The following is a 27,331-nucleotide window of genomic DNA, read 5'->3' as shown; positions in this document are numbered from 1 at the left end:
AAGGCTTTAAAACCAAGCAAGATATAGAAAGAATCACAAAATGTAAAATAAATAATTTTGACTACATCAAACTAAAAAGCTTTTGTACAAACAAAACCAATATAACTAAAATCAGAAGGGAAACAACAAATTGGGAAAAAATCTTCATAGAAACCTCTGACAAAGGTTTAATTACTCATATTTATAATGAGCTAAATCAATTGTACAAAAAATCAAGCCATTCTCCAATTGATAAATGGGCAAGGGAAATGGATAGGCAGTTCTCAGATAAAGAAATCAAAACTATTAACAAGCACATGAAGAAGTGTTCTACATCTCTTATAATCAGAGAGATGCAAATCAAAACAACTCTGAGGTATCACCTCACACCTAGCAGATTGGCTAACATAACAGCAAAGGAAAGTAATGAATGCTGGAGGGGATGTGGCAAAGTAGGGACATTAATTCATTGCTGGTGGAGTTGTGAACTGATCCAACCATTCTGGAGGGCAATTTGGAACTATGCCCAAAGGGTGACAAAAGAATATCTACCCTTTGACCCAGCCATAGCACTGCTGGGTCTGTACCCCAAAGAGATAATGGACACAAAGACTTGTACAAAAATATTCATAGCTGTGCTCTTTGTGGTGGCCCAAAACTGGAAAACGAGGGGATGCCCATCAATTGGGGAATGGCTGAACAAACTGTGGTATATGTTGGTGATGGAATACTATTGTGCTCAAAGGAATAATAAAGTGGAGAAGTTCCATGGAGACTGGAACAACCTCCAGGAAGTGATGCAGAGCGAGAGGAGCAGAACCAGGAGAACATTGTACACAGAGACTAATACACTGTGGTATAATCGAACGTAATGGACTTCTCCATTAGGGGCGGTGTAATGTCCCTGAACAACTTTCAGGGATCCAGGAGAAAAAAAACACCATTCATAAGCAAAGGATAAACTATGGGAGTGGAAACACCGAGAAAAAGCAACTGCCTGAATACAGAGGTTGAGGGGACATGACAGAGGACAGACTTTAAATGAACACTCTAATGCAAATACTATCAACAAAGCAATGGGTTCAAATCAAGAAAACATCTAATGCCCAGTGGACTTACGCGTCGGCTATGGGGGGTGGGGGGGAGGAAAAGAAAATGATCTATGTCTTTAACGAATAATGCTTGGAAATGATCAAATAAAATATATTTTAAAAAAAATTATATGGCCCTTATATTTTTCCAACACTCATTTGGCATTTATCATATCTTGTAATGTTATTAATATTTTTATGTCATGTAAAAGTCTGATACCCTCAACTAAAATTCCAAGTTTCTTGCTTTGTCTCTTTATCTTTACTCTCAGTCACAGTAGTAGGTGCTCAATAAACATATGATGCTGATAACTGTTGCTGGTGTTGTTGTTTGTTCTTTGTTTCTGAAAAGGCCAATCATGGTGTGATGTCTTAACTTGTGCATGAATTGGATTTAAGTGATAGAGTCACACACAGTGGTCAGCATGAGACTCTTCAAGAGTTGTCAAAGTCCAGGGGCAAGAAAAAAGTTAAAACTTGTGAATGAGTAAATTGAAGAAAACCTGCACAGAGGCAATGGATTTGCAGAAGCTGTCAATCAAAGAGCATTCCGGAAGAGAATGTGACCAAGAGAAGACTGTTGAAGGAAGGCATCCAAACTGCTGGAGCTCTCTCTTTCTCCTGAGACAGGAAGGAGTAAGGACTGATAAGATCCTCTTCTTACTGAATTTCTCTCTTCTATATCAGAAAGTGACTCAAAGATCCTCAACCCTGTTAGTCACATCCCTCACTCAAGACTCTACAATCTTATTCTCAATTTAGGATTATTTAAGATCAGGGAAACTTTAAACCCTCAGTCACATCCGATTTCCTTTTCCTCCCCCTTTCCTTAAATAAACCCCTTGTTCCAACCATTCAAAGAGTGAATTATTTATTAGATATATCAGGAAACTTACTCAAATCTGACTTCCAGTTGCCATCAACTGAAGAGACTAACTGAAAGTAGAAGGGTGGAGGGAGGTAAGGGAGGAGGGTGGCAGAACTGATTCCTCAATCCTGAATGAACAACTACCTAATACAATTTACCCATTTACAATGGGGTAGGCATGGGATATAGTGGATGTCCCTGACATCTTCGATGTTCCACAAACTCCATAGCGCCAGTTTCAACTACCTTCCTGGCTATTGGAACAAATTGTTTTCATCCACCCATTCCACTGGAAGAAGTCTTCACATGCTTGGGGAGCCATCCCTCTTACCTCACTGACAGGTTTGAGGCCTGAAGTTACTCTCATCCTGGGTTAGCCCAGATTCCAAGACAATACATGTTCAATAAACATATGTTGATAGAATCATATTTCTGTCACTAAGATTTATTCATCTATTTACCAACAAGTATTTATTAATATTTACTGCATATAAAACTCAGAGGTAGGTGCTGGGGAAGATCTAGAATTTAGACAAGATGCACTTCCTATCCTCATGGTATTTATAGTTTGATAGAGGGATAGAATAGAAACACAGAACTATAAAACACATGAATTAATACATGATACATGGATAAGAGATGTACAAAACAAAGTATTATGTGATTTCCAAAGGGAAGATTTTTTACTAATAAAGTGGTGTTGGATCAGTGAAGGCTTTATGGAGGAGGAGAAATTTGGGTAGGGATTTCAAAGGCAAGGAGGGAAAATGAAGATACTGGAGGCAAAGGGAACAATATAAACAAGGGTACTGGGGTGGGAAGAGAACAGAGTATGTTTAGGGGACAGAGAAGTGTCTACTTTGTTATGAGTTAAGGCAGTATGGTGCCAGACTTTGGAGGGCCACAAATGCCAGCAGCAAATAGGAAGGGTGTTCAAAAGAGCAATGAAAAGGTCATCCAAGATTTTTGAGCAGGGAAGTAATATAAACTGATTCATGGCATGGGAGGCAAGATAACCTGTTTTTGGAGTCGAGTAATAGGTAAGGCAGGAGGCAGTAAAAGTCTGCATTAGGTTCTGGGAATGGGAATGAAAAGTAGGGAAAGGAGATAAGGAATGATTTAAAGGTGAAACTGAAAGGATTCAGAAACTGGTTGGATTATAAGGTGAAGTCTACATCCCTAAAGGCTCCAGTCTTTGAAGTTGCTGTTCTTACACATGTCAGCAAGTCATCTTCTTTAAATAACTTTTCTTGGGCCGGTCACTGATAGGAATGAGTCGTTGGTGAACTCCTGCCCAGACCCAAGCTTTGGTACTTGGGGTATACCAAGTTTCTTGGTAGGAAACTAATCTATACCCTTGCTAATACTATGCTCCAAACAACTAAACTAATCCACTGTAGCCTCTAAGAAGTCCTATCTTTAGAACTAGAAGGGATCTTGGAGATTATCTGATCTAACACTCATATTTTACAGAGGAAGAACTTCAACTTCAGATGGGTGAAGCAACTTGCTGGTGTCCATATACCGCTCCAGTGTACTTTCTGGTCCTTGCAGGACTAGATCTTTGTAAATATCAGTCGGTGCCTGAACCCAGATCTCTAGGCACATTTTTCATATTCATATCCCTGTTCACACATCAGACTTATGTTCACCCACCTGATCTGGTAAGGGGAAGGGAAGATCAAAAGATAATCTGGAGGTTATAAATATGGAAGACTACATGAAATGGCAGGGCCACAGTTAGAAAAAGTGAAGCCAAATAAAGAAGATTTGAGGGGAAGGAAAATTTGCTCAGTTTTTGTAAAGCTGAATTTGATATGTCATTTGGATAGACCCAGAGAAGCGTTCTGGAGATACTTGGCAATATATGCTCATAAACTCAGAATAAAGGTCAGGACTGGAGATAACAGTTTGGGAGTCTTCTGCAAATGGTGTTAGCTGAAGCAAAGAGGAATGCATAGGAAGAATACACAGAAGAATGCCAAGAGAGTCTTGGTGAACACCTACATCAAAGGGAAAAAAGGAATAAAGGGACCAGGTAAAGAAGAGAGGAGGAACTGTCAGAGCAGTAATTCTCAAAATGTGGATTCCTGGTACTTGGGATCCTTTGGGAAAGGTTGAAAGTCAAAGCTATTTTCAAACCTAGGATATTATTTGCCCATAAAATTCTTGTCACTTTTCCACATAATTATATATGGTTGGATTTTCTTGATATACTTGAATGAAAACAACATATAAGAGATTAAATGCAGAAGCAGATATGAGAAACCTGCTGTCTTCTATTAAGTCAAACATTAAAGAAACTTGCAAAAACATGCAAAATAATGCCACTCTACTATTTCTTATTTTGGAAAAAGTTATTTTTCATTAAAATTTTCATATTTATCATGGCAGGTTAGTATGTTAACATACATTGGGTTTATTACTGTTATTTTACATGAATTAAATAATTTAAAAATTTATTGGTTTTAATTTCTAAAGTTGTAAATATCAATATAATCTCCATCAACAAAAATTCTTTGGGAGTCCTCAGTAAATCTTTAAAGAATGTAAAGGGATCCTGGGACCAAAAAGTTTGGGAACTTCTAGGCTAGAGGAAAAACTAAACATTAAGGTGCTTTGGTTGCTAACTGATGTGAAAGCATTCACAGCTGAATAGCATAGCCAATAAAAACTGCAAAATTGTCAAGGAAGATAAGGATTTAAAAAAAGGTTTATGAACAAAATTCATAGACTCATACAATCAATTGCTAGAAGGGACCTTAAAGATTTATTAGTTCCATATTTTTACACCCTCCACCCTGACCCCAGACAAAGAAATAGGTCCCAAGGCCAAAGAGAAAGTGAGAGTTGTAGTGAAGCCTAAGACTTCTTGGTGATCTTGGGAAAAGAAGTTTCAGTAGAGTATGGGGGCCAGAAGGTATCAATCTGGAAATTACTGTGGATATACTTCAAATTTATTGACTTGGGCTCTCTTCTTCAGACCTGGTAGAAGGTAAGTTTCTCTAACAATGGTGATGCCAAAAAGAAAAAGGGGGGCAATGAAATGATTTTTTTTCAATTTATAAAAGAGAATAGAAGAAAATTCAGAAAATGGCACAAACAAAACAGCTGTTTTGAGAAGTGTGCTGAATTTATTATGTTCAAAAAATGGAGATTTATACTTTATATATAATCCTCTGTATTCTCTTCAGTGTATTAGGGTTAACACACTATTGCAGTTATTTTAAATGAATTAAATGAGGGGATATTAGTTCAGAATAAAAATAAAAGAGAACAGAAGGGAATAAACATTTACACAGCAGCTACTGTTAGGTACTAGGCCTTCTGCTAAGCACTTTACAAATATTATTTCATTTTATCCTCACAAAAAACTTTGGAGGTAGATATTGTTATTATTTCCATTTTACAGTTGAGGAAACAGGCAGAGGGAAGTTAAGTGACTTGTCAAGGGTCACACAGTTAACAAGTGCTTGAAATTGGATTTAAACTGAGATCTTCATAACTAAAGGCTCAGTACTTTGTACACTGATCCTCTTAACTGCCAAAAAAGATTTTAAGTTCCTAGTTAGCAAGAACTATTTTATATTTACTTTTGTATGTATACCACTATTTCAAGTACAGCACATGGTACCTAGTAAGTGCTTAATAAAGGCTCAAAGGGTTGAATTGACTGGGGTTAAGGAGAAAATAAGGAAGAGAGAACTTTTCAAGAGTTTAGGGGTGAAAGGTGCCTTAGCTTCTTCATGGATGAAATCCAATAATACTTTTGGGCACATCTTACTTATCCTTTTAGGATTTAAGCATGCTCTTGGATTCATAAATCTGTAAATTAATGGTGAAATTAAAGGAAATAAACCCCAAAAAGTCTGTTTGGTGAGGGTATATCTAGAATTAATTGGATGCCATATGATGATCAAAAAGAGCTTCAACCTTTCTAAGATCCATTTTAATTTACCCCATTAATAATTACTTATCAATGGGGCAAGCTAGGTGGCTCAGTGGATTGAAAGCCACACCTGGAGATAGGAAGTCCTGGGTTCAAACCTGGTCTCAGACATTTCCTAGCTGTGTGACCCTGGGCAAGTCACTTAACTCCCTTTGCCTTGCCCTTACCACTATTCTGCCTTGGAACCAGTTCTTGGAACCTTCTAAGACAGAAGGTAAAGGTTTAAAAAAATTAATTAAATCCTACCATTTGCTTAATAATACTGCTATCACACCACCTCCCATCTTCATCTGTGACTGCGTCTCAATGATAATGGAGTGATTCTGTCCAGAGACTTATTTAAGTTTTACTTGAGTGATGTTAAGCCTCTAGTTTGCCTGAATTTTTCATTGGCCTTTTGAAGTGATGTGTATGAAGTAATAAGTAGTGATTATGGCCTGGTGTAGTCACCTAGGTTGTTTCTCCAGTGAGCTGCACTGTGGTATGACCCAAGCTCACTGAGAACACTGATCTCCAAATCAATTTTACTTTAAAGCACGAATCTGAGGATGGGCAAAGTGCTTCTTATCAGGAGTTCAAAAAATAGCAGTAGAAAATGACATGTAAGTGGAGACTTCTGAATACTCAGGAATCATTCCAAGGGCAATCAAAAGCTGGGGAATAACAGTATGCTTTGTCCACAGGTGTGCGAAGGAGAAGAAGTATAGCCTTGATAAATAGTGAAAAAGCAAAGTAAAGAAGGAACCGTGCTCTCTGGCTCTTCACCCACATCAAAGCTCCAGAAATGAAGTGGCTTGTTTAGTATTCCTCCATAGAAATCTTTAATCAAGTACCTGGAACTGATGCAGAATCTCTTTAAAATAGATCTGTCAGAGGACACTGGGGTTTGAGTAGGGTTGAGTTGCTGGAATGCTGTTATTTACTTTACTAGGGAGAAAAGGATGTCTCACAAGCAAAGGTGATTTACAAGTATAAATCTCTGCCCTTTGATTCCTCATAGATCTTAGGAAAGAAAAAGGAAGTATGAGTCATTTAAGACAACATGGAATTAACTCAGCTAAGTCCAGAATTTATGAATAACCTTCCCTCTCCTTGCACATTTTCCTCTTTTCCATTAACATATGAGACAACAAATGTTTAAAAATTTTAAGTGGATGACAGCTGCAGTCTGCAATATCGAAAAACCAGATTCCAAATGCAGGAAATCTAGAACTTTATGTTTATTTTTTAAAACCCCCCACTGAAGTGCTACTCTGCTGGCTCACCAAATCATTGAAGTAAAACCTAAATTCTCAATGGCTATGATGATACAAGCCCTGACAGATCCTACTAAAGTGAAAAAGTTAGGCACGAAGGTCAGTTTTTGGAAAGTATGCCTCCTCCAAGGATCAGTATGAGTTGTGTGAGGGTCACACAGGTTGGTACCAATATTATAAATCTTTTTGACCACATTAACTTTTTCTTTAAACCTTTACCTTCTGTCTTAGAATTTATACTAAGCAATGTTTCTAAGGCAGGAGAGTGGTGAGGGGTAGGTAATTGGGGTTCAATGACTTGTCCAGAGTCACAGAGCTAGGAAATGTGTGAGGCCAAATTTGAACCCAGGACTTCCCATCTCCAGGTGTGGCTTTCAATCCACTGAGCCACCTAGCTGTCCCCACATTAACTTTTGAAGGGGGCCTATCTGTGGTAGCAGAGCCATGCTAGATGCCAGCAAAATCATTGTTCTTTGAATTATGAAGCAGTATTTTCACAAAATCATTTAGGCCCAGGAAGTCAAATACTTTAGGACTACTTTAGATCCTAGAATGCCCAAAAAGTATAATGGAGTAACTTAAATTTCCTACTGGCCTGAGAGTTAACCCAATTTCAAAAGAAGAGATCAAACCTTGCAAGGAAATGTTGGCTCTACAATGGTTTATTTATATCCCAATTCTCAGGTGAGGGGAACCTAGTAATTGTATTTCAATAGTATTAAAATGAAAACTTCTTGGGTTATAAAGTGTACTGGTCAAAACCCAGACTACTAAACAACATTTGATGACATTTTAACAACTGAGTCACTGCCTTTTTCAAAAATCTGAGAGCAGAGAATGCACATAAAACTTCTCTGTTCATATGAAGAGTATCATTTTGAGGGAGGGATAGACATTTTCTGTACTATCACACTACAGGAAATCTTACAACATCCAGAAATCTTTTCAACATCCATATAGTTAATGAATTCAGCCACTTATCCAGATGTTTGGTCTATGTGACACTAAACATTTAGACTGCCTAACGGCATCACCGTCTCGGGTCTCATTTCTTGTATTTTTCTCTTTTTTTCAGAAGAGAATCAAGCAGTTGTTGAAATGAAGTTTCACCTGAGGTCATTTCAGAACACAGATGTTTGACTGGCACTCTTGATAACCTTGGAGATTTTCTCTTTTTGTGTTGATAACTTCACAAGTTTCAGGCCTAAGAACTAACTTGCATATTAATCTTTTTACGAACCAACCAGCAAGGATAAAAAATATTATTATTGAAATATTTTTTTAATATTTTGCTTAATTTAAATTTCACAGAATGGGAGAAAAAAGGAAACTATACGTTCTTCATGGTACAATAACAGACAAGAGATTATTTATTTATTTTCAGTTTAATTAGAAGTGGAAATTGTACTATCTGGAAAAATATCTAGGAATGAAGGAAGAAAAGAGTTCCATCTATGAGATACCATTAATACAACACATACCACCCTAATGTACTGGATTCATAATTAGTCCTGAGATGAAATGCTCATGTTTGTAATATCTGAAACTTAAAAAACACCTCATTCCACTTATAAACACATTTTTTAAAATTCTCTTCTTACTCCTTGTGAGTCCACTAATTCTCAAACTCCAGGGAAAACTCCAAGGACATCATTCTTATGAAATAATTATACTCTAGCATAACAGTAGTACCTGCTCTCCTCATGCATCAAAATCCCCAGGAGTGTGATTATACTACAACATCTATGCCTTTACCCTGCCTTACTGCTTAATTATGCTCCTGTAATTTACAGGCTTAACTTGTTCCAATGCTACAAGTCAAGCTATGTGAAACCTATTTGTATTTTTAATTTGTCCCTGATGCTTTGGTTATTCAAACTGTTAGTGAATATGAAAGGAGGAGGTTAAGTAGAAAGCACATTTTATTTATACTAAAATCAGTATATGTGCTTCTAGTTGTCATAAAAAAGTGCTTGAGTATGTAATCATAACATCTTTGATTGATTGTCAGATATTATGTCTTTTAGAGTTCAGAATTTATCTTCCTATCTAAAAGAAGATAACTGGCTTGTATATAAATGTAGTTTGAAGCCCATTACAGTTATAGTCCCAAATCTACAATCTTCTAGATTTCCATTGCTGGGTATACACAGATTCTGAATCTTACACTAAGCGCACAGCTGTCAAGACAAGAGGCTCATTAAAAAAAAAATTGTTTTGACTGATGGAATGTTCACATATCAAACTGGAAATCTGAATTAAGGGCCCAAAATACTTTAGTGATATTTGGAAAGGTGTAGCCTATATGGCCACAGAAAGGAAATGTTATGTTCTTTAGAATGTTAAAAGATGGAGTTTGTTTTTGGGGACAGGGGAGGGTGTTATCTCTGAAGAGCTAAATGTTTTTAAACTGAGGAGCTTTGAAGCTACTAAGATGTGATTTCTTTTTAAAAGAGTTGCTGTCTTCCTTAATACTGAGGAAAGAAATCCCAAAGTGACAGATATTCCTTTAAGGACTTTTTCCTCAGTCTCTTGGAAGTACTAAACTATCAAACTGAAGGCAACTACTAAGGTATATTTTAGCATAAATGAGTTTCTTGTTCCAGAAGGGAAATCCATAAAGGCTCAAGGGGTATATATAATCAACTTCTTAGGAACAGAAATATGATTTCAGAGATATGTAAATTTCTCTCCCAAAATGAAAGGCGTGTTTGTGAGGCATGATCCCTGCCACAGACCTTAGCATTGTATGAAAAAAACATATTAATGAAGGTTGGTTCAAATTGCTTCAAGAAGAAATATAAAATCTGTGGCTATCGTTCTATAATATCTTATATTTCTTACCCCCTAGCTTGGCATGCTCTCTAAGAATAGCATTAATGCAGTTCTAGTAAAGAAAAGAATTACAATTGTTTGTTATAAAAGTAGTCATAAAATGACTTACAAGCTAGAGATAAAATGTTTTTGAGCAATTTCTTTGGAAATTAGGCACTAATGTGATGCTTTCCTTCTTATTAAATTCATACCTGAACAACTAGGTATGGCATATCACAATGGCATGCCTGCCATTCTAGGGGTAACCAATGACAGGTAATCACCAGCTTCTGAACCATGTTAAATCTTAATTCATGAAGCTCCAACAGGGTGGTGGCATTCACATGCCACTTGGAAAGTTTGACACAATTCTCTTCTCTTTAAGCCACAATTCAATAGCAACCTTCCCAGTTGTAGTATTTGGCAAATCACAGTGTTTAGTAACCTCCTTGACATCTGTCCCATCGTTCATGAAATTGATTTTCTTCTTGTTATAGATGGTGAACGTGCAATAAGACTGACCTATGGAGCACTGTGACTATAGCACAAATTGACAAGCTTTCTCAAAGTGGACAAAATGCAATCAGTTTATAATTTCTGCTTTCTAACAATGATCTTTGCCCATAAACAGGGACTACTTAGATGGTGAGAGAAATCATTATGACCACAGATGAACAATTATGCAACATTTTGGAAATGAAGTGAATGGCATGGGCACAGGGTGTGTGCTACTTCCCCAGAAAGGTTCTGGCTATGAAGGCACCCAATGCTGTCACTGAAAATGCAGGCCCGTGGCTAAAAACCACGCAAAAGAAAAACCCAAAACACAAAACGTTTGATTGCTATTTTCATTTCTTCTGGTGTACACTTCCATGCTTGCAACCCAACTGCATATATCTGTGATATGCTGTTATTATACAGCTATCAATTCCTTTTATGAAAAGCTTTTCTTTGCACTCATCTGATCCATCCATACTCTTTCTTGGTCTCCCTCGTCATGTACATCTCAAAGAAAGCTGCTTAGTTCCTGAGTCGTTCTTTGTGAAAAGAAATGATAGTTATGTAACTCTAGTGCTTAAATATGAGCATTTTTGAGCACTCCATAATTAATCTTAAGCAGGCAGGCTTCCACAACTTACTCAGAAGTCCAGAGGAATGGAACCACTGAACTGCAATGTTTACAGGAGGCAGGTGGACCCACACATAAAAGTGTGTTAATGCCTCTGGAAATGCCATTGCTGCTATTGTGTACATGGGTGCCAAAGGAAGGCTTCTGACTAAAACATTTGTGCTGTTGGCTCTTTGCAGACAAAGCCATAAAGAAAAATAGGCTATTAAAGCTTTTAAAAATAAGAACTGAGTTAAAAGTTAAAAGTAGTAAATGTATTATCTCATTTTGAAATTTAATTTATATGAGTATTCATTGATGACAGATGGTTATGCATATCTATGAAAATAAGAATCCTATCAGATGGGCAGAAGAATTCTATATGCGGTAAGTGAAGTATTCACATATATATACAAATATGGTTTAACAAGAGAAAATTATATGTAAAGAAAAATCTAGGGAGTTACACAATACTTTGAAACTTCAAGAGATGCATGGTTTTGAGAGTGTTTGTACTTTCCATATTAATGGGGATTCTAATCTCTCTCTAACTTAATAATTATTTTCAGGATTTGCCATAGCCTCATATTCATTTCTTAGGCACTGTAGAGGAAGCCCTGGGCCTGGAATGGTCTCAGATGCTTTTTAATTCTGTGACCTTACGCAAGTCACTAAAAACCTCTATTTGCCTCAGTTTCCTGAATTACAAAATGGAAATGATAACAACATCTATCTCTCGGGGTTGTTGGGAGGATTCAATGAGTTAATATTTGTTCTGCATTTAGCACAGTTCCTGGCACATGATAGTTGCATATGAATGCTAGCTATAATAGTAGCTAGTTTTCTGTGGGCGTGCTTGTCTGTACATAGTTAGGCTAGTCCTTTTATGAGAGATGCACAGTCTAAGGACCTGCAGCCCTTCCAACTTGATGGAGAAAGCCAGAATTTCTGATTTTCTGGCACAGCCTTTAGGAACCCAAGGTTACCTCCTCACCATGAGGAGTCACTTAAGAAGGGCTTTAGTGGAGAGAAATTCAGTCATGATATAAGCAAATTATGCCCTCGCTACATTAAAAACTCTACTTTCTAAATTCAATGTACCATGGATAGCTTCCTAGCACAACATGAAACATGGTCAAATTGGCGAGCATCAAATCCAGTTGTGAACTTACTCCTTAAAATATAAAAAATGTGTTCCAAGAACTTTGCTCTACTATTATTTAACAGTAGGAATGATTAATCTTGCTACTAAAAAATGATAGGCATGACATGCTTTAAGATTAGGTAATAAGTGTCTACCAGAGTACCTACCTAGGAATCCTATTCTACCAAAATTGACTCACACTTTTGAGTGCAGTTGATGGCAGCACCATGCCAACAAGCACATGGTCATGGATTCAATTACTGACTGCACCAGTTAATTTTTATTCTGATCCACAGTCACAGATGGTATTTCAAATCTAGCCAGCTTTCTTTAATATGAATGCAATTGGTTACAAAGGAAACAGAGTAACAGAGTGGGGGCAGACCACAACAAATGCATTATTATTTCTACAGGAAAAACACTCCCAAGTATACATTCTACTGGACAGATCAGTAGCACTATTTATGTATGGGAAAGTACATTTTATACATGCAATCTGAAATGGAAGGTTGAAGCAATTGTCCAAACTAAAAAAGAATCCTACACTTGAATGACTGAATATCGATCAAATTCATTGATCAAATAATCCACTTGTCACTTCTCTCAGGGGTAAAATTCTTACCAGCTCTAAAATTCTGATTCTATTAATGGGATTCTAATGTATTTATAATATGGAACCCTGACAATATCTAAGAGGAATTCTGTGAGCTCCTTAAGGACTGAACTTTTCTTTTCTAAACCACTTTTGTATCCTCAGAGCTTTGTACAGTGGGGGCACAAACTAGTACTGGTAGGTGCTTACTAAAATGCTAGCTTAAAATGCTAGCTTAATGATTGATAGCTATTACTATAGTTCTGAGAAAACTCATTTTTGGCTACACTACTATGGCCCAAAACTGTTTCCCATGACACTAGAGATGTTGCTAAACCTGGAGAGCCATAAGATATTTGACAATAAATACATGGTTAATCTATGAAGTTAAAAGTGAACATAATAGTGTAAACTATTCACCAAAAAATGAATCTTTTTGGGTAATTTTCAGTCAATTCAAAGGGCTAGAATGTAATTCTGTATATATGTAATTTTATATGTATTGAATACATATGTGCATATAATACACACTTATGTAGTGAAACAATTTATTGTCCCTTTTTGCATTATACTTGAGAGAATATATGAAGAATTCTGTTAGGCATTGAGTATAAAAATATGCAATTTAAAAGCCAGTTTCCTAGGAAATGTAGAGGTTAAATGATTTGTTCTGAATTATAGAGTCAACATGTATAAGGAGCAAGATTTGAACCCAGGTCAATTTGACATAGGAACTTGCTCTCTCCAGGGCCCTGAGCTGCCTCATAAATAAGGATATCAAGTTTATTCTCATGGCAAAGAGAAAACTACCTCTTACAACTACATCTAATTTCTAGTAAGTGAAAAAAAAAGTTCTATCTAGCATATGAAAATGTTTAATCAAATTATAGAAACTAAAGTTTTTAGCACTGAACACAACCACTAATTGTACAATTATACTGATTCTTATTAACATGAACTAAAAGCACTAAGTCTTGTATTCTCATTTCCCTAAGTATTGCACTTGGTGGGGGTGGTCAGTGCTTTCATGCCCTTTGCTATTTGCAACAACTGAAACAAAAATGTCTCTTCCAAAAAACACTGGGAAGGGGCAGGTGGGAGGAAATGTCAAAATAATAAATAAAGTAATTTATTTTCCATGAAAGAGTTATCTGTTTAACTTAAAAACATAACAGTACACATTTACAAGCACCAGATTCACAATTTATAAATATTTATCATAAGGACATGATTTTAACTTTAATTAGCCCAACTGTTAAGGATACCTCCAATGTGAGAAATGCAATTCATCACTTCACACCAGATGTAGCTTCTGCAGTTGGTCTTTTATCTACGTTTATAGTGAATGAAATACAGACATCAAATGACTAAAACATGATGTTTACACAGAATTGATTGAAACATAAAAATGTAGCTAAGCACATCAAAATGAGATCTAAACTTGGAAAACAAAATCAAGAGGCTAAAATGACTGAAGTGGATTTACTCCTACTATTGTGAAAATGTTAATAAAAGGACTTTTTATTCTTTTCCTGCTTTTGAATTTGAAGACTGGTAAAACCACTGAAATATTTTCTTAAGGATTGCATTTGAAATTAAGGGCAACAACATATAGTCACCAGCTCTGCTTCATGGCTTTTAGGTGAGAAACTTAAAAGTGAACATCATGTAGGGGAATATAGTAAAAAAATTTGAATGTAAATATAAACTTCTTTGCAAATAAATTGATCAAAGTTGTAAAGGTTAAAAAAATAAGTACAGAGTCATATATATGAATGAATTCCAGAGGAATTTTTCCTTCAGAGACAGCATATAAATAATAATAAGATCTTGCTAAGAAAGGTTTTCTACACAACCCACATAAGATATGACAATGCTACTGGATACTGGTGTTTCCACAAGTTCCAATGAATGTTTTGAAGGAGGGGGAGAAGGAGGATCTTTCTCTGAAATACTCTGCTAACTGTGACAGTGGTAGCACCTGAGCTTCCTTACTAATTGGTACAGAACTATGCATGACTTCATAAGATGTGGAGGTCTTGACATGGGATATATTTCTGTCAGTAATGAGAGTTTTCCATTTGAAGGTCAGCAAAGGATCTTTATTTCCCCAGTCTGTGCTAGTGAGCAGATCTGGGTCAATCTTTTATGACTTAGGATGACTATGAAGATGTTAACTTTTTGGACCCTAAAAACTACATATTATGTCTTCTAGATTTTGATGATTCTAAAACCATTACTGTAAGCCATAAGATTATCTCTTGTATCACCTTCCACTTCTGTTTTAGAAAAGAAAGCAAACATGCTGGGAGAAAAAATTATGAATTCTACAAAGTGCCTTATTAAATTTTAGCAGGAAAGATCAACTTATTAGAGATTTAAATAATTATTAAATTTGCCTTGGGAAATTTAAAACATGGTCCTAATTATTTATGTCAAGAACAGAAAAAGATACAAAGGAAAGCAGGGGAAATGTGTTCACTGAAAATTTAAAATAATTTTTTTCAGATTAAGTTTTTTAAAAATTGACACTAACTTCATGCTGAAAAACGACAACAGCTGAAAAAATATGAGAGGTACAAAGTGGGACTTCAGCAACTACTGTGTTTCTCAGAACATAAAACAGGTATCAAGTGAATGATAGGGAAAATTAATTTTCATAACTGTGGATTTGATGAAATTGATTATTCCTGAGCAAAGCAAAAAGGATACAATGTAACTGGTGCAATTTCCTATTGGTATATGTGTCCTGTCATGATGACTATTTATTTATACTATCTATTGACAACATCTTGTACACATACAAAGGAGGTTTTTCATGAGACTAAAACGTGGGAACAAAATGCATTTGTTACTAAGGAAACCTGTAGACAGAAAGAACTCATACTTTTTGATTAAGAGAACTCATCTCTGCATTCTACAGTTGTCCTATTGTATGCTTTTTTTCTCCTTCTCTTCATAGGCCTCCACTCATTAAAAAAATTAATACAACAATGTGAGAAGATTATTGGTATTCCTTATTAAATCATTTATTCATCCCACATAATGATTCAGAATTATTCATTGAGACAGTTATAAAGGATCTGGGCTTGGCCTCCATGGTCTTTTGGGGAGGGATTTGTTCTTTAAAAGGATGTTTTATCATAACACAATTATCATAATTAAAAGCTATCTTAATATCCTGATGAGCTTTTGACATATTTTTGAGTACTGGCATTTCAGCATAACCAGAAAAACGAGACTAAATTAGTACTGGGGGAAAAAAACCCTACTACTCAGAAAAAGCCCAAAGCAATATTAACTACAATTTACCATCGTCACCCACAATTTTTATCATGGTCTTTAAGTTAATGAATTTTTATAAAATATTACTTGAACCTCTGACTTTCCTAAATGGGTTCAAATTAATCTGTTATTAACTAAGAAATTTTTGAATTATTTACTCATAGATGCTTACACATACCATTATAACCACTTAATTATACTTTTAAATCAAAACAATTCACTTATTGACATCACTGTGTCAAAATCAAACCGCTAAGATTCTTTTTCCATGCATTTTTTGGTTAGAAAATCATTAAAAAGGGGGTCAGTTGAACTATAAAAGTCAGAATCATGGATTAATGTGGAACCTATTAGAAAGATGTCCTCTGGTTCTAGTTTCTTCAAAGTGAAATCTCATGGTAACTAAATATTCATCAGGCACACAAAGTGCACACGAAGTATTAGGCTTATGCTTACAAAGAGTATTTAGGTATGCCATGGAATTTGGTTGTGCATTCTGATCAGAAGGCAGTTTCACAACAAGAGAGAATGAGGAACAGAGGTAAATACTGCATTAACAAATACCAGTCATACTGATGGCATTTACATGGTTTAACATTTGATAAGAAAGAAATAATTTCAGAGGAATTAAATGTTCTTCCTGACATTATTTCCTACTGCAAAACTGTCTCTATGAAAACGAAACAAAGAGCCTTTGATGTTACCGTGACATTTAATTTACTTGTCACTGCAATGGTGTTCTGCACTACCTCAAGCATGGAGTAAAATTCAAAGACTTTAATGGAAGTTGCCCAACTACATCATCATGCTACAGCTGAAAAATATCTCCTATGGTGCTTGCTTTATGTGAACATCTCCCTAAATAGAGAAGTGCAGTTTGCTCTTTATAAGTAAATGCCACCCAACTTAATAAAGAAAGATTAGAAGAGGTTTGTCAAGGTTATTCAGGGATTTTTATTCATTTATTTTTAAAACTCTTACCTTTCGTCTTAGAATCAATACTAAGTATAGATTCTAAGACAGAAGAGTGGTAAGGGCTAGGCAATGGGGGATAAGTGATTTGCTCTTCAGGGATTTTTAAATAATAATTACTGGCCCAATATTTAGAACAATGTTCTGAAACTGAAATCTGTTTGCTTTATTATACTAAATTCCTTTGTAATGTTAGCCCATTAAGTATAACCCACTATTTCCTACCAAATAAAGTTCCAGCTGTGATTGGGACAAAAATATAGCAGATCATGTCTAAGTACATTTTCACAAGGTTAGAGTTCAGGTTAAATGAGTCATTAATTATAAAATTCTGGGAAAAATTTTGTCTATTTCACTAAAGCAAAATATTAAATATCTTCTTTAAACTTTACCATTAATGTCATTACTCAATGTTTTTTAGATAATAAAAAGAAGTTTTATTCTTAACTTTCATCTATTTAGGTAATCTCCTTATATAAATATATGCATCCTATGCAAATAGGAAAGCATATTATTCCATCATACTTATTCTTTGTACAGATGATGATGAAAGCCATCACAGCTACTTTGTCAGAGGATGAAACTAAGTTGGTGACTGTCCCATGAGTCTTTGCGTTCTTCCCCTTCAGGCTTTGCCTTACAACTGGCATCTGAGAGAATTGGAAAATGATCTAAGAAGAACCAGAAAGTTCATAGAGATCTTCTAGCACACTCTATTTTTAGTAAAAGGAAACTGAGGCCTAGTAAGGGAAAGGGATTGCCCAAAGTCACAAAGTTTGTACATGGCTGAGTCAGAACTGAAAGCCAGATGTTTTGACTTTAAGCCCAGTGTTCTTTATATGACAGCATTTTTCCTTTGAAACAGCCCATGTTTCTATCCCTTTAGATGTCATACTTCTTTCCCTTATATTATTTTTTGAAAAAAGAAAAGGATATCTATGATGTATACTTCACTACCTCAAAACTCTATGCCACTTAATTTCTTCAAAAGGTAGCAATAACTTTCATAAGATAAAATGAAGAAAATAATAAATACAAAAAATAACATACCTGCCTTGGTGAACTTGTCCACTAACTCCTGACGTACTGGCTTACTTAGGTTGAAGTAATCATCTTCTTCGCTGACATTTTTGAGGAAAAGAGGGATGTGCTGAAACACAATGGCATGCTTGCACATCTTTTGTTTTGCTATAGCTAGCTGAGTGTCAAGCCATTGGTCTTGGGCTTGTTTTAAGTTCAAGCACTTAGAGGAATCAGCATACAACTGTGAATTCAGGACAAGAAATAGTACTCCTCCAACCCAAAAGCTGAAATAATCATCTCCCCAAGTCTGGCAATATTCAGCTATAGTTTCTGATGTAGGAACATTACCAAGATCATGGTTTCCACTGACAAATACCAATGGGATTTCTTTGTCGACAGCCTTAAGAATTTCCTTTAAATCCTTTATTTGATTTGACCGCCATTGAGTTCCTAGAAAAAGAATAAATAGTTAACAGTCATTAAATGCTTGGAATGTTTTTAATTTTATTAATTTTAAGGTATTAGAAAAATCCCATATATGCAGTGGAAAAACATTTATTTTAAGGAATACTATATGTATTTTAAATAGGAAATTATTAGACTGTTGATAAAGTGGGATTATTAGCACATGGTCCAGTGGCTGGCAAACAGGAAGTGCTTAATAAATGCTAAAGATTATATCAGTCTAATTATGAAGGCATTAATACTAGATCTAGAGGAGCTAGAAATTTGGTGACCTGGTTGATTTTCCTTTCTTTAACATCCATTGGAACTGATTACTAACATTCTCATGGATTCATTTAACTTTAAAACAATTTAGACATTGCAAGGAAGAATAGAATGTGGTTCAGGAAGTGATTCTGAACCTTGTGCTCTCCCTTTCAGCCTTCTAAGGACTCAAGGTAGTAGTCAACCTTCTGTTTACCTTGGTAGTGAGAAAGTAGTGTTAGTTTCTATCTTTTGAGGTCAGCAATTTTCCAACATTACTCTTTCTCTTTGCTGAAATGGTATTTCTCTCATGCCAATTTATTTATTCTTGGCCAAGTCTTGGTTTTCAAGCTTAAGGGTCTCCTTATATAAATTTGCTTATTATGTAATTCACTCTTTTTTCCTCTGTGAAATGTTTGTAGATATGGAGATGATCCATTCACTTAAATTAAAACCCCATTCTTCTTTTATTTCCACAGAACTGATAGAAATCTAGAGTGACTTGGGTCTCCCTTGTACTAAGGTAAATTTGGATTTTCTATTCATTATAGCTAGTTTATTTCTTATCTGACTTTGTAACAAAGATCAAAAGCCTATACTTATCTGAAATTTTCTTAAGAGATAAATTCCAAATGGATAGGAACTGTGTAATTGGCACAATTATGGGGCATTATAATATGAGGCTGATTATCCTGTTATAAACTTTTCCCAATGAGCAAATTAAGTCCTTATGGAAGCTTCAGTACAGCAACTCATTGCTTCCATGAAGTTTTACACATGTTTTCATATGGCTTCCAGAAGTGCTTCTCCTTAGGTATAGTTTAGGTATGAGAAGAAACTCTCTCAATAAGGAAGCATTAAGGATGAAAATTTTCATTTCCTTAGATATGTAACATTTTTTCATTTCTAGGCTTGCCTTTTATGTTGACCTACATACATATCTGTCAATAGCTTAGCCTTAGCTATTATAAATCATAAATATACCACCACTTCAGAGAATTACAGAAAACTCAGAGCTAGAAGAGGCCTCCAGTCCAACCTTATCTTAATGGGAATAGCTTCTACATTTTTGAAAAGTGATCACCCAGCCCCTATTTAAAGACCTGTGAGAAAAAACCACAGGCTCCTTGGGCAGTACATTTCACTCTAAGACAGTTCTGATTGTTGGTGAGTTTATCTCTCATGAACCTGAACTCTACCTCTTTATAACTTCCATTATTTGCTCTTAGATCTGTCCTCTAATACCAAATAGAACAAATGTAATCCTTATCCTTGAGATAGTCCTTCAAATACATGGAGACAGCTATTAAGTCCCTTTCCCAAAAAAGTCTCTAGATTAGCAGTTTACAAATTTTTTTTTTATCTCAGGACCCCTTTAAACTCTTAAACAAAAACTTTGTTTTATTTATTCATATTTACTGCCTGAGTTGTTAACTGATAATTTTTTAAAAATGTTAAATCACTAAAAACAATAACAAATCAATAACATTCATATATAACCTCATTTATGAAAAATAACTGTTTTCTGAATAAAAAATCAATGGGAAGAGTAGCATTGCTTTACATAATTTTGCAAATCTTTTAAATATCTGGCTGAATGGAAGACAAGCTAGTTTCTTATATCTGCATTTAATCTGTTATGATACAGTGTTTTGGTTGACATGTGTGACAAGGAAATCACTTTTAAAAGACTGATATATATTAATTTAAGGTCGCCAAGGAATTCAGCTATGTAATTCCTAAATGAAAACTCAAGTCAGCCGTCAACCTTTTATGGAGTTTTAATTACAAACAGGAGGAAGAAAGGAATTAGAGATAGAGAGATAGAGGTAGAGAGAAACGGGAGAGAAGGGAATAGGGCTTAAATACCCCTTCTGTTTAGGCTGGGCCAAAAGGCCCAAGCCCTTAGATAGCTGGGGCAAAGAAAGGAGATCAGTCCCTATTACTCACGTGACCAAAATGGAGAAACAGTCTCAGAGCCCCCACCTTCAGCTTCCTTCAGAGCAAGCTTCTCAGAGCACACTGCAACCACTCCGACAAACTCCTCAAAAACACCCCCCTCAGTCTTCAGACCCCTCTCTCTTTAAGGAAACCATCCAAGTTGCCTCCCCTCAGTTCTCCCATCTACCAATCACCTGTCCATCAATTTCCCTGTGCCAATGGAGGCTCTAGCTTAACCCAGGACCGCCCAGAGGTCTTTGGCTTTGCACATGTCTGTTGAAGGTCATATTTTCAAATAATTAAATCTTTGGTCCTTTGCTACAGCCCTTCCTAAATCCTGTTAACCTGAGTAGGGTAGAGATTGGAATAATTAAATTTTGATCTATGCTGCAGCCCTTCCTCAATCCTGTTAGGACTGAGTAGGGTGGAGATTGATTCCAAGTATCTCCATTGTATCAATTCTAAAATCAATCATGACTCAAAGAAATTCCTGTTCTATGCTTAAGCATAGGTCAAAGTCCTTTCCATTGTTCAGCAAAAGGTTTCTGTCCTAAAGTAATCTTAAGAAGGGAGGGGGGGAAACTCTCATGCCAATGGGGTTCACATTCCAATAGCCAAGACCCACTATCAATAGGAAATTTTTCAAGTATGAAATTTCCCAATGGTGAAATTTCCAACATTTATAAGTCTAAGAAATTTTGAGGTTTACACATGTGAAGAAAATCCAGCCTTACCTGGTTATAAAGTTGGAAAAAAGGAGAAGTATTTTATTAGACAAATAACAATTTGGTTTATCAGGAAAATATGTTTAATCTCATGGACCCCAAGGGATTATACTTTCAGAACTACTATTCTAAATTAAATATTTTCTTTTCTTAACAACTTTTCCTTACATATCAGTCTGCAGTTCTTTCACTCTACAAGTCATCCTTGTTGAAGGGCTTTACTTTGTCAGTATCCTTTCTCTAAAATGTGAAATTCAGTACTAATCACCATATTACAGAGTACAAGAGGAATATTTTGTTCTAGACTTACATGGCACAAGATTTTGATAGCTTTTTAAAAATACTATGATGTCATTATTGGCTCAGATTGAACTAGTAGTAATGAACAAAAAACCCAGATCTCTTTTTTTATCTTAAAAAATTCTTTGATTAATTAATTAAAAAATTTTCCATGGTTATATGATTCATGTTCTTTCCCTCCCTTCCTCCCTCCCCTCTCCCATAACCAATGAGCAATTCCACTGGGTTTTGCATGTACCAGATCTCTTTTTATCTGGTAATGTTAGTCCTCCCCATCCTATATTTCTATTGGTGATTTTTTTTTTATTCATGTAGGAGCTTTGCCTTTATCTCTACTAAATTTCCTCTTATTTGATTTGACCTAATACACAATCTGTCTAGGACAATCAAAAAAGGAAATCTACTTTATAACGTATTTTGAAACTGCCTATTTTTTGTTTAAAGAGAAGACATAAATAAAGAGGTTCCAGAAATCCATTCAGAGACACAGAAATAATGAACTGGCTACTGAATTGATAATGGTCACAAACAGAAAAGTTGGGAAACTGGTACGTACTTTTGGGTTATTCCATATTTTTTCCTTCCTAATTACCTACATTCCTACCTACCTACATTCTATCAGGGATGACTTTCTGGTGAAGGGAAGAAGGAAATTATATATTGGAAATGAAAAATATATAACATGTTAAGGTAGGGTTTGGGGTAAGGGAGAAACAAGAAGAAAACATATAAATAAATCATCTTTATTGTTTGGGAAGGGAAAGGAATAAGGGCTTAGGGATATACTTATTCTTATTTTAAAACTAGCTAAACTACATTAACTATGTTACGAAACTAAAACTGTAACTTCCCAAATATCTCAATCATACAACAGGAGTCCAAATCAAAAAGAGTCAGGATCTTTTGCTATTAGCTGTTCAAGTAAATCCAGACTGATGCTGCCAACAGCCACAATCCAGGAAAAAAACTTCTTCCTCTGTTGGTCACAGGCAAACTCCTCTTAAGGTCTTCCAAGAGAGCAGACTAGGTCATTCAAGGAGAGCAGACACACTCAGAAGACAAAATCATTGGTTCACAGAATCTTCCCAGATCCTCAGGCTCAGGCTCCCATGTGACCTATGTCACATGCCACTGTCAATCATTCCTAAGGTTTGCATTTCTCAGTTTTTTGCAACAGTTTTGCAAATTACAAGCATTTACAATCCTTTATCACAAACAAAATAAGAGATATTAATTTTAAAAAGGGAATAAGGGCTTAAAATTGTACTTCAGAAGTAGTATAATAGATAATTAAATTTTTTTCATCATTTTTATTAAATAATTTTATCTCTACTAGAGGAAAGATAAAACTTTAGAGAAACCCGAACATCCATACTGCCTAATTGTTATTGCCTCAATAAGACTTTGGTCATCTAAGGGCTTCCACAATCTGATTTTTACTCTACACAGCAGCAAATATTTTGAATTAATACACATTTATAGCTAACCTTGTTAGTACTATAGTAGTAGTAGTAGTAGTCTCTCGGTGACCGAGAATGACTATTGTCTTTGTGCAGTTTCATCTACGGTGTACCCTCATGTGGCTTTGGAGTCCAAAGGCTGAGGTGCAGAGATTGTGGCACATGGGGCCTGGGACGCCAGTTGTTATGGGAGGTGCGGCTGTGGCCTGGTGTCGGCGTTCACGCACAGCGGCAGGACGTCGACGTCGTTCATTTTCAAAGGTGGCGGCGGCATGGTTAATGTGGGTTCGCCAGCTGCTTCTGTCAGAGGCAGCAAGTTCTATTTGCTTTGGTGTAATGTTAGTACTATAATATTTAACCATATACAATGATAGGCTATTGTTCAATGTGATAGAAAAAAAGAATTAAGAATTTCTAGCAATGAAATTTTGTACATTTACCTCTAGAACCCACAAATATTTATGTTTATAGAATCAATGCAATTCATTTATATTTCAGTTTTCTGGGATGCCAGGTATTTTGGGAAAATCATGTTCCAAATGATTGCCTTTATTTTTAAGACTCCATTTAGGCAACATCTACTTTGAAATCAGTTATGCCACTATAGTTTTCAATGACATTTTGAGCTTTATTCATGATCTGGTGAAAGTCAATAGAAGTTCCATAATTAAAGAACCTCCAAACATAGATCCTAAAATTACAAAGTCAGAGTCAAAATGTAAAATGGTTTCTAGAAGGGCAGAAACAAATTACTTTTCTTCATCTATGTATCAGAAATTCCTTACCTGTCATTTTATTAGTGTTAACAGAGGATACATAGTTAAGAGGATTGCCTGAGACAATTAAGCTAAGGACATTTAGAATGGCATGTAGTCTAGAGTTTCTAGATCAGTTCTGTTTAGGGCTCTAGCAGTATGGGTCAAAGGTGAGACTTCGATTCTGGCTGTCCTGATTCTGAAGCTGCTCTTAAGCCGCTGAGCAGAGACACTTCTCCAGTTCTTGGCTATCTGCTATAAATATTTTGGTTTATAGAAGATCTTTCTTTCTGTCTTTGACCTTTTGGACTATATGACCAGTAAGGCAGTGTTTTTAGAATTATTAGGTCAGCTGAATCATTTAGACAATAATCAAAGCTTCATCAACAATTCATTAGTATACTTGTCTTTTCATAAGATATTTTTGTCAACTTGAAATCTAAGAGGTAAAATTAGAGAGCAGTTTTATTTGTATTTCTCTTATTATTCTTGATTCTTAGTGGTGGCTAAAAGTTTCCAGCTCTTTTGAGAACTACCTGTTCACATCTTTTGAACCATCTGTCTACTGGGGAAAGGCTCTAATGCTTAAGTATTTGTATCAACTCCATACATATACATAGAGGAATCCAAGTGGTACAATGAATAGACTGGCAGATTTGTAGTCAGGAAGAACCAAGATCAAATTCAGTTTCAGACACTAACTAGCTATGTAATCTTGGTTAGGTCACTTAACCACTGTGTACCTCAGTTTCATTATCTGTATAAAGGAGATAATATTAGTATCTCTCTCGCAGGGTTATTGTAAAGATAAAATGTGATTATTATCTGTAAATTACTTTGTAAAACTTAAAGTGATAGCATAAATGATGTTATTATTACACTACTATATATCTTAAATATTGGAGATAAATGAGGCAAAGGTTTCCCCCCAAAGGCATCTCTTCTTATTCTTGCTAATTTGACTTTTTTTCATTTTACATAACTGAAATGGTCTTTTAACTTTTATGATCACCTCTACCCCCTATTTTGTTAAGAAATCTCCCTCCAGACCTGTGGTTTTTAGCACTTTTTTTGTGGATTGCTTTAGCAGTCTTGTGAAGCTCAGAATTTATAAAATGAGATACAAAGGATTGCAAAGGGGACCAATTATATTGAAAAACACAATACACTTGTCAACTTAAGTTCATGAAACCCAGGTTGAGAAATCCTGCCTTAGTCCTACATATATTCTTCAATTTTCTCTATTTTTTTAATGATGTGACCTTTTTTTGTCTAGCTATCTTGCAAATGTCTGCCACTCTCTAGACAACAGAGACTAGATAGCTTTACAAAAAAATAAAAATAACTGACATTTATGGGGTTTTAAGTTTTGCGAAGCTCTCTACAGATATTGCCTTATTTAACCCTCAGAACAACTCTGTGAAGCAGGAAGTACAATATTATTACTTTATAAATGAGGAAACTAAGGCTAAGAAAAGTTATATTTGTATTTGGTCAAAAGGTCTAGTAATAGGTCTTGAACCCAAGTTTTCCTGTCTCCAAGTCCAATATTTCTATACATTGTACAACTGACCAATGAGTAGATGGAATATTCTCAAATAAAAATGTAAACTGAATTCATTTAGCAAACATTTAATAAGGGTCTACTATGTATGAGGCACTAAAGTATCACCTTATTTGTTTGTCCTATGGTCATACTCAAAATAATCATGAAAATTTACGATTCTTCTTCTATTACTGAAGAATAATTTTGTTTGAAGAGCTGTTTATGGCAAACTATTTGTGCAGATCTCCTCCAGTGACCTGTCTCATTCAAAATATATCTTGTTTTCTTCATTAAAAAAATTAAATTGGACAATTCTCCACACACAGGCTACTGTAGTCTTGATTTAGATCAAGTGCCCCAAAATCCAATTAAACCAAATGATATATCTCATTATGATGCAAGTACTTTATACAACTATTTCATCCCATAATTAAACATTTTCTGGCATGGTAGATTAAACAACACAAAAAAGTAAATATAATGATGGTTAATGAAAGATTGTTCTAATATTTTAGAAGCCGTAGTCAAACCTCAAATGGATGAGGTGACCTTTTAGGAGTGTAGTTATTCCTGGAGCTTTAATGCATTACATTACATTGGTTATTGTGAACCCAGGCTGCTTTTCTTTTTTTTTCAACTACATGGGTGTCCACTTAACTACCCATTTCTTCAGATTATGGTTCTACTTTCTGCTGTGAAAATAATCACTATGCTTCATTTAAGCACAACTCACCCAGGACTCCAAATATATACCTCAGTGATTTAGTCCTTCCTGTCAACTACAAACTGTCACAGCTTTAAAAAAAATTTTTTTTTGAAACTTTGAGAAGTAGTGGAGTCTATGCTAATTATAGAAAAGTTTGAACAATAAAGGAACAGTGAAGGCTCTAGATACATGTGTCTAATTTTTCTGTTTAAAGGCTTCTCCTCTCTCCCTCCTCCCTGCAATATGTAGACATGGAAACATTTATATATATATAAACAACTGTTCAAAACCATATTTCAGTTTCCACCTTTGAGTCCTTCAAAATATTTTCCCTTTCTCACTGAGGAACTACCGGGTTGGCTAAATAATAGATACTACAAATAGATTTTAAAAAACCAACAACCTAGGAATCTACTTTAAGCTGAATTAGGACATCTCTTTTTATGAGGAATGGCAATGGTCTCCATAGCAAATAAATGATGGAGAGGCAGAGAGATAAAGTAGAAAAGAGTACTGGAATAGGAATCCAAAAGTCTTGGTGTTATCTTAGGGATTACACCGACTAGTGTAAGAAAGATAAAATCATATCCAGCAATGCAAAGTGTAAAAAGAGAGAAAATCAGATCCAGTAATGCAAAGGAACAGCCCAAGTGGGGGAAGGGCAAAGAAGACCCAAGATTCCAGAAAGGAACAGATGAGCTGGGGAAGTTGAAACTGCCAGATCACTTCTTCTTCTTGTGAGCCCTTCTGGAGTGGATGGTCTGAGAGAGGACCTCTGAGATAGAAGATCCCTCTGGACATTGACTACCTTCCAATGAATCCCTAAATCTCTCTGTTTCCAGCTGAAGACAAAATGTAGACTGGGACTTTGTAGAAAGCCGTTTACTAAAGAAGATTTCTCTCTATCCCCAAAATTGTCCCTGACTTTATTTCATAGCTAGATCAACTTAGGAGGAAGGACGTATACAACAACTGACCTAAAAGGAGAGTCAGGCAGATAGCCTGAACCCCTCAGGACTTGGGGGGGAGGTTAGTTGTCAGTCATAAGGATTCCCATCTCCCACTTTCCTCACTCAATAACCCCATTCTCACTGTCTTGTGTGTCCCCA

General features: G+C 35.6%; 1 protein-coding gene across 1 annotated transcript in view; it reads right to left on the bottom strand.

The window, feature by feature from the left end:
- Window positions 1-27,331, bottom strand: part of CPPED1 (calcineurin like phosphoesterase domain containing 1) — a 146,235-nt gene that overhangs the window by 30,820 nt on the left and 88,084 nt on the right. Inside the window, exon 3 of the mRNA XM_007498620.3 lies at window positions 18,109-18,531. Coding sequence (XP_007498682.1) covers window positions 18,109-18,531 — 423 coding nt within the window. The remainder of the gene's footprint in view (window positions 1-18,108; window positions 18,532-27,331) is intronic.

This window comes from Monodelphis domestica, chromosome 7, assembly GCF_027887165.1.
Source record: "Monodelphis domestica isolate mMonDom1 chromosome 7, mMonDom1.pri, whole genome shotgun sequence".
Taxonomy (NCBI): domain Eukaryota; kingdom Metazoa; phylum Chordata; class Mammalia; order Didelphimorphia; family Didelphidae; genus Monodelphis; species Monodelphis domestica.
The sequence above is the reverse complement of the archived record's forward strand: the minus strand, read 5'-3'. Positions and strand labels throughout refer to the sequence as shown.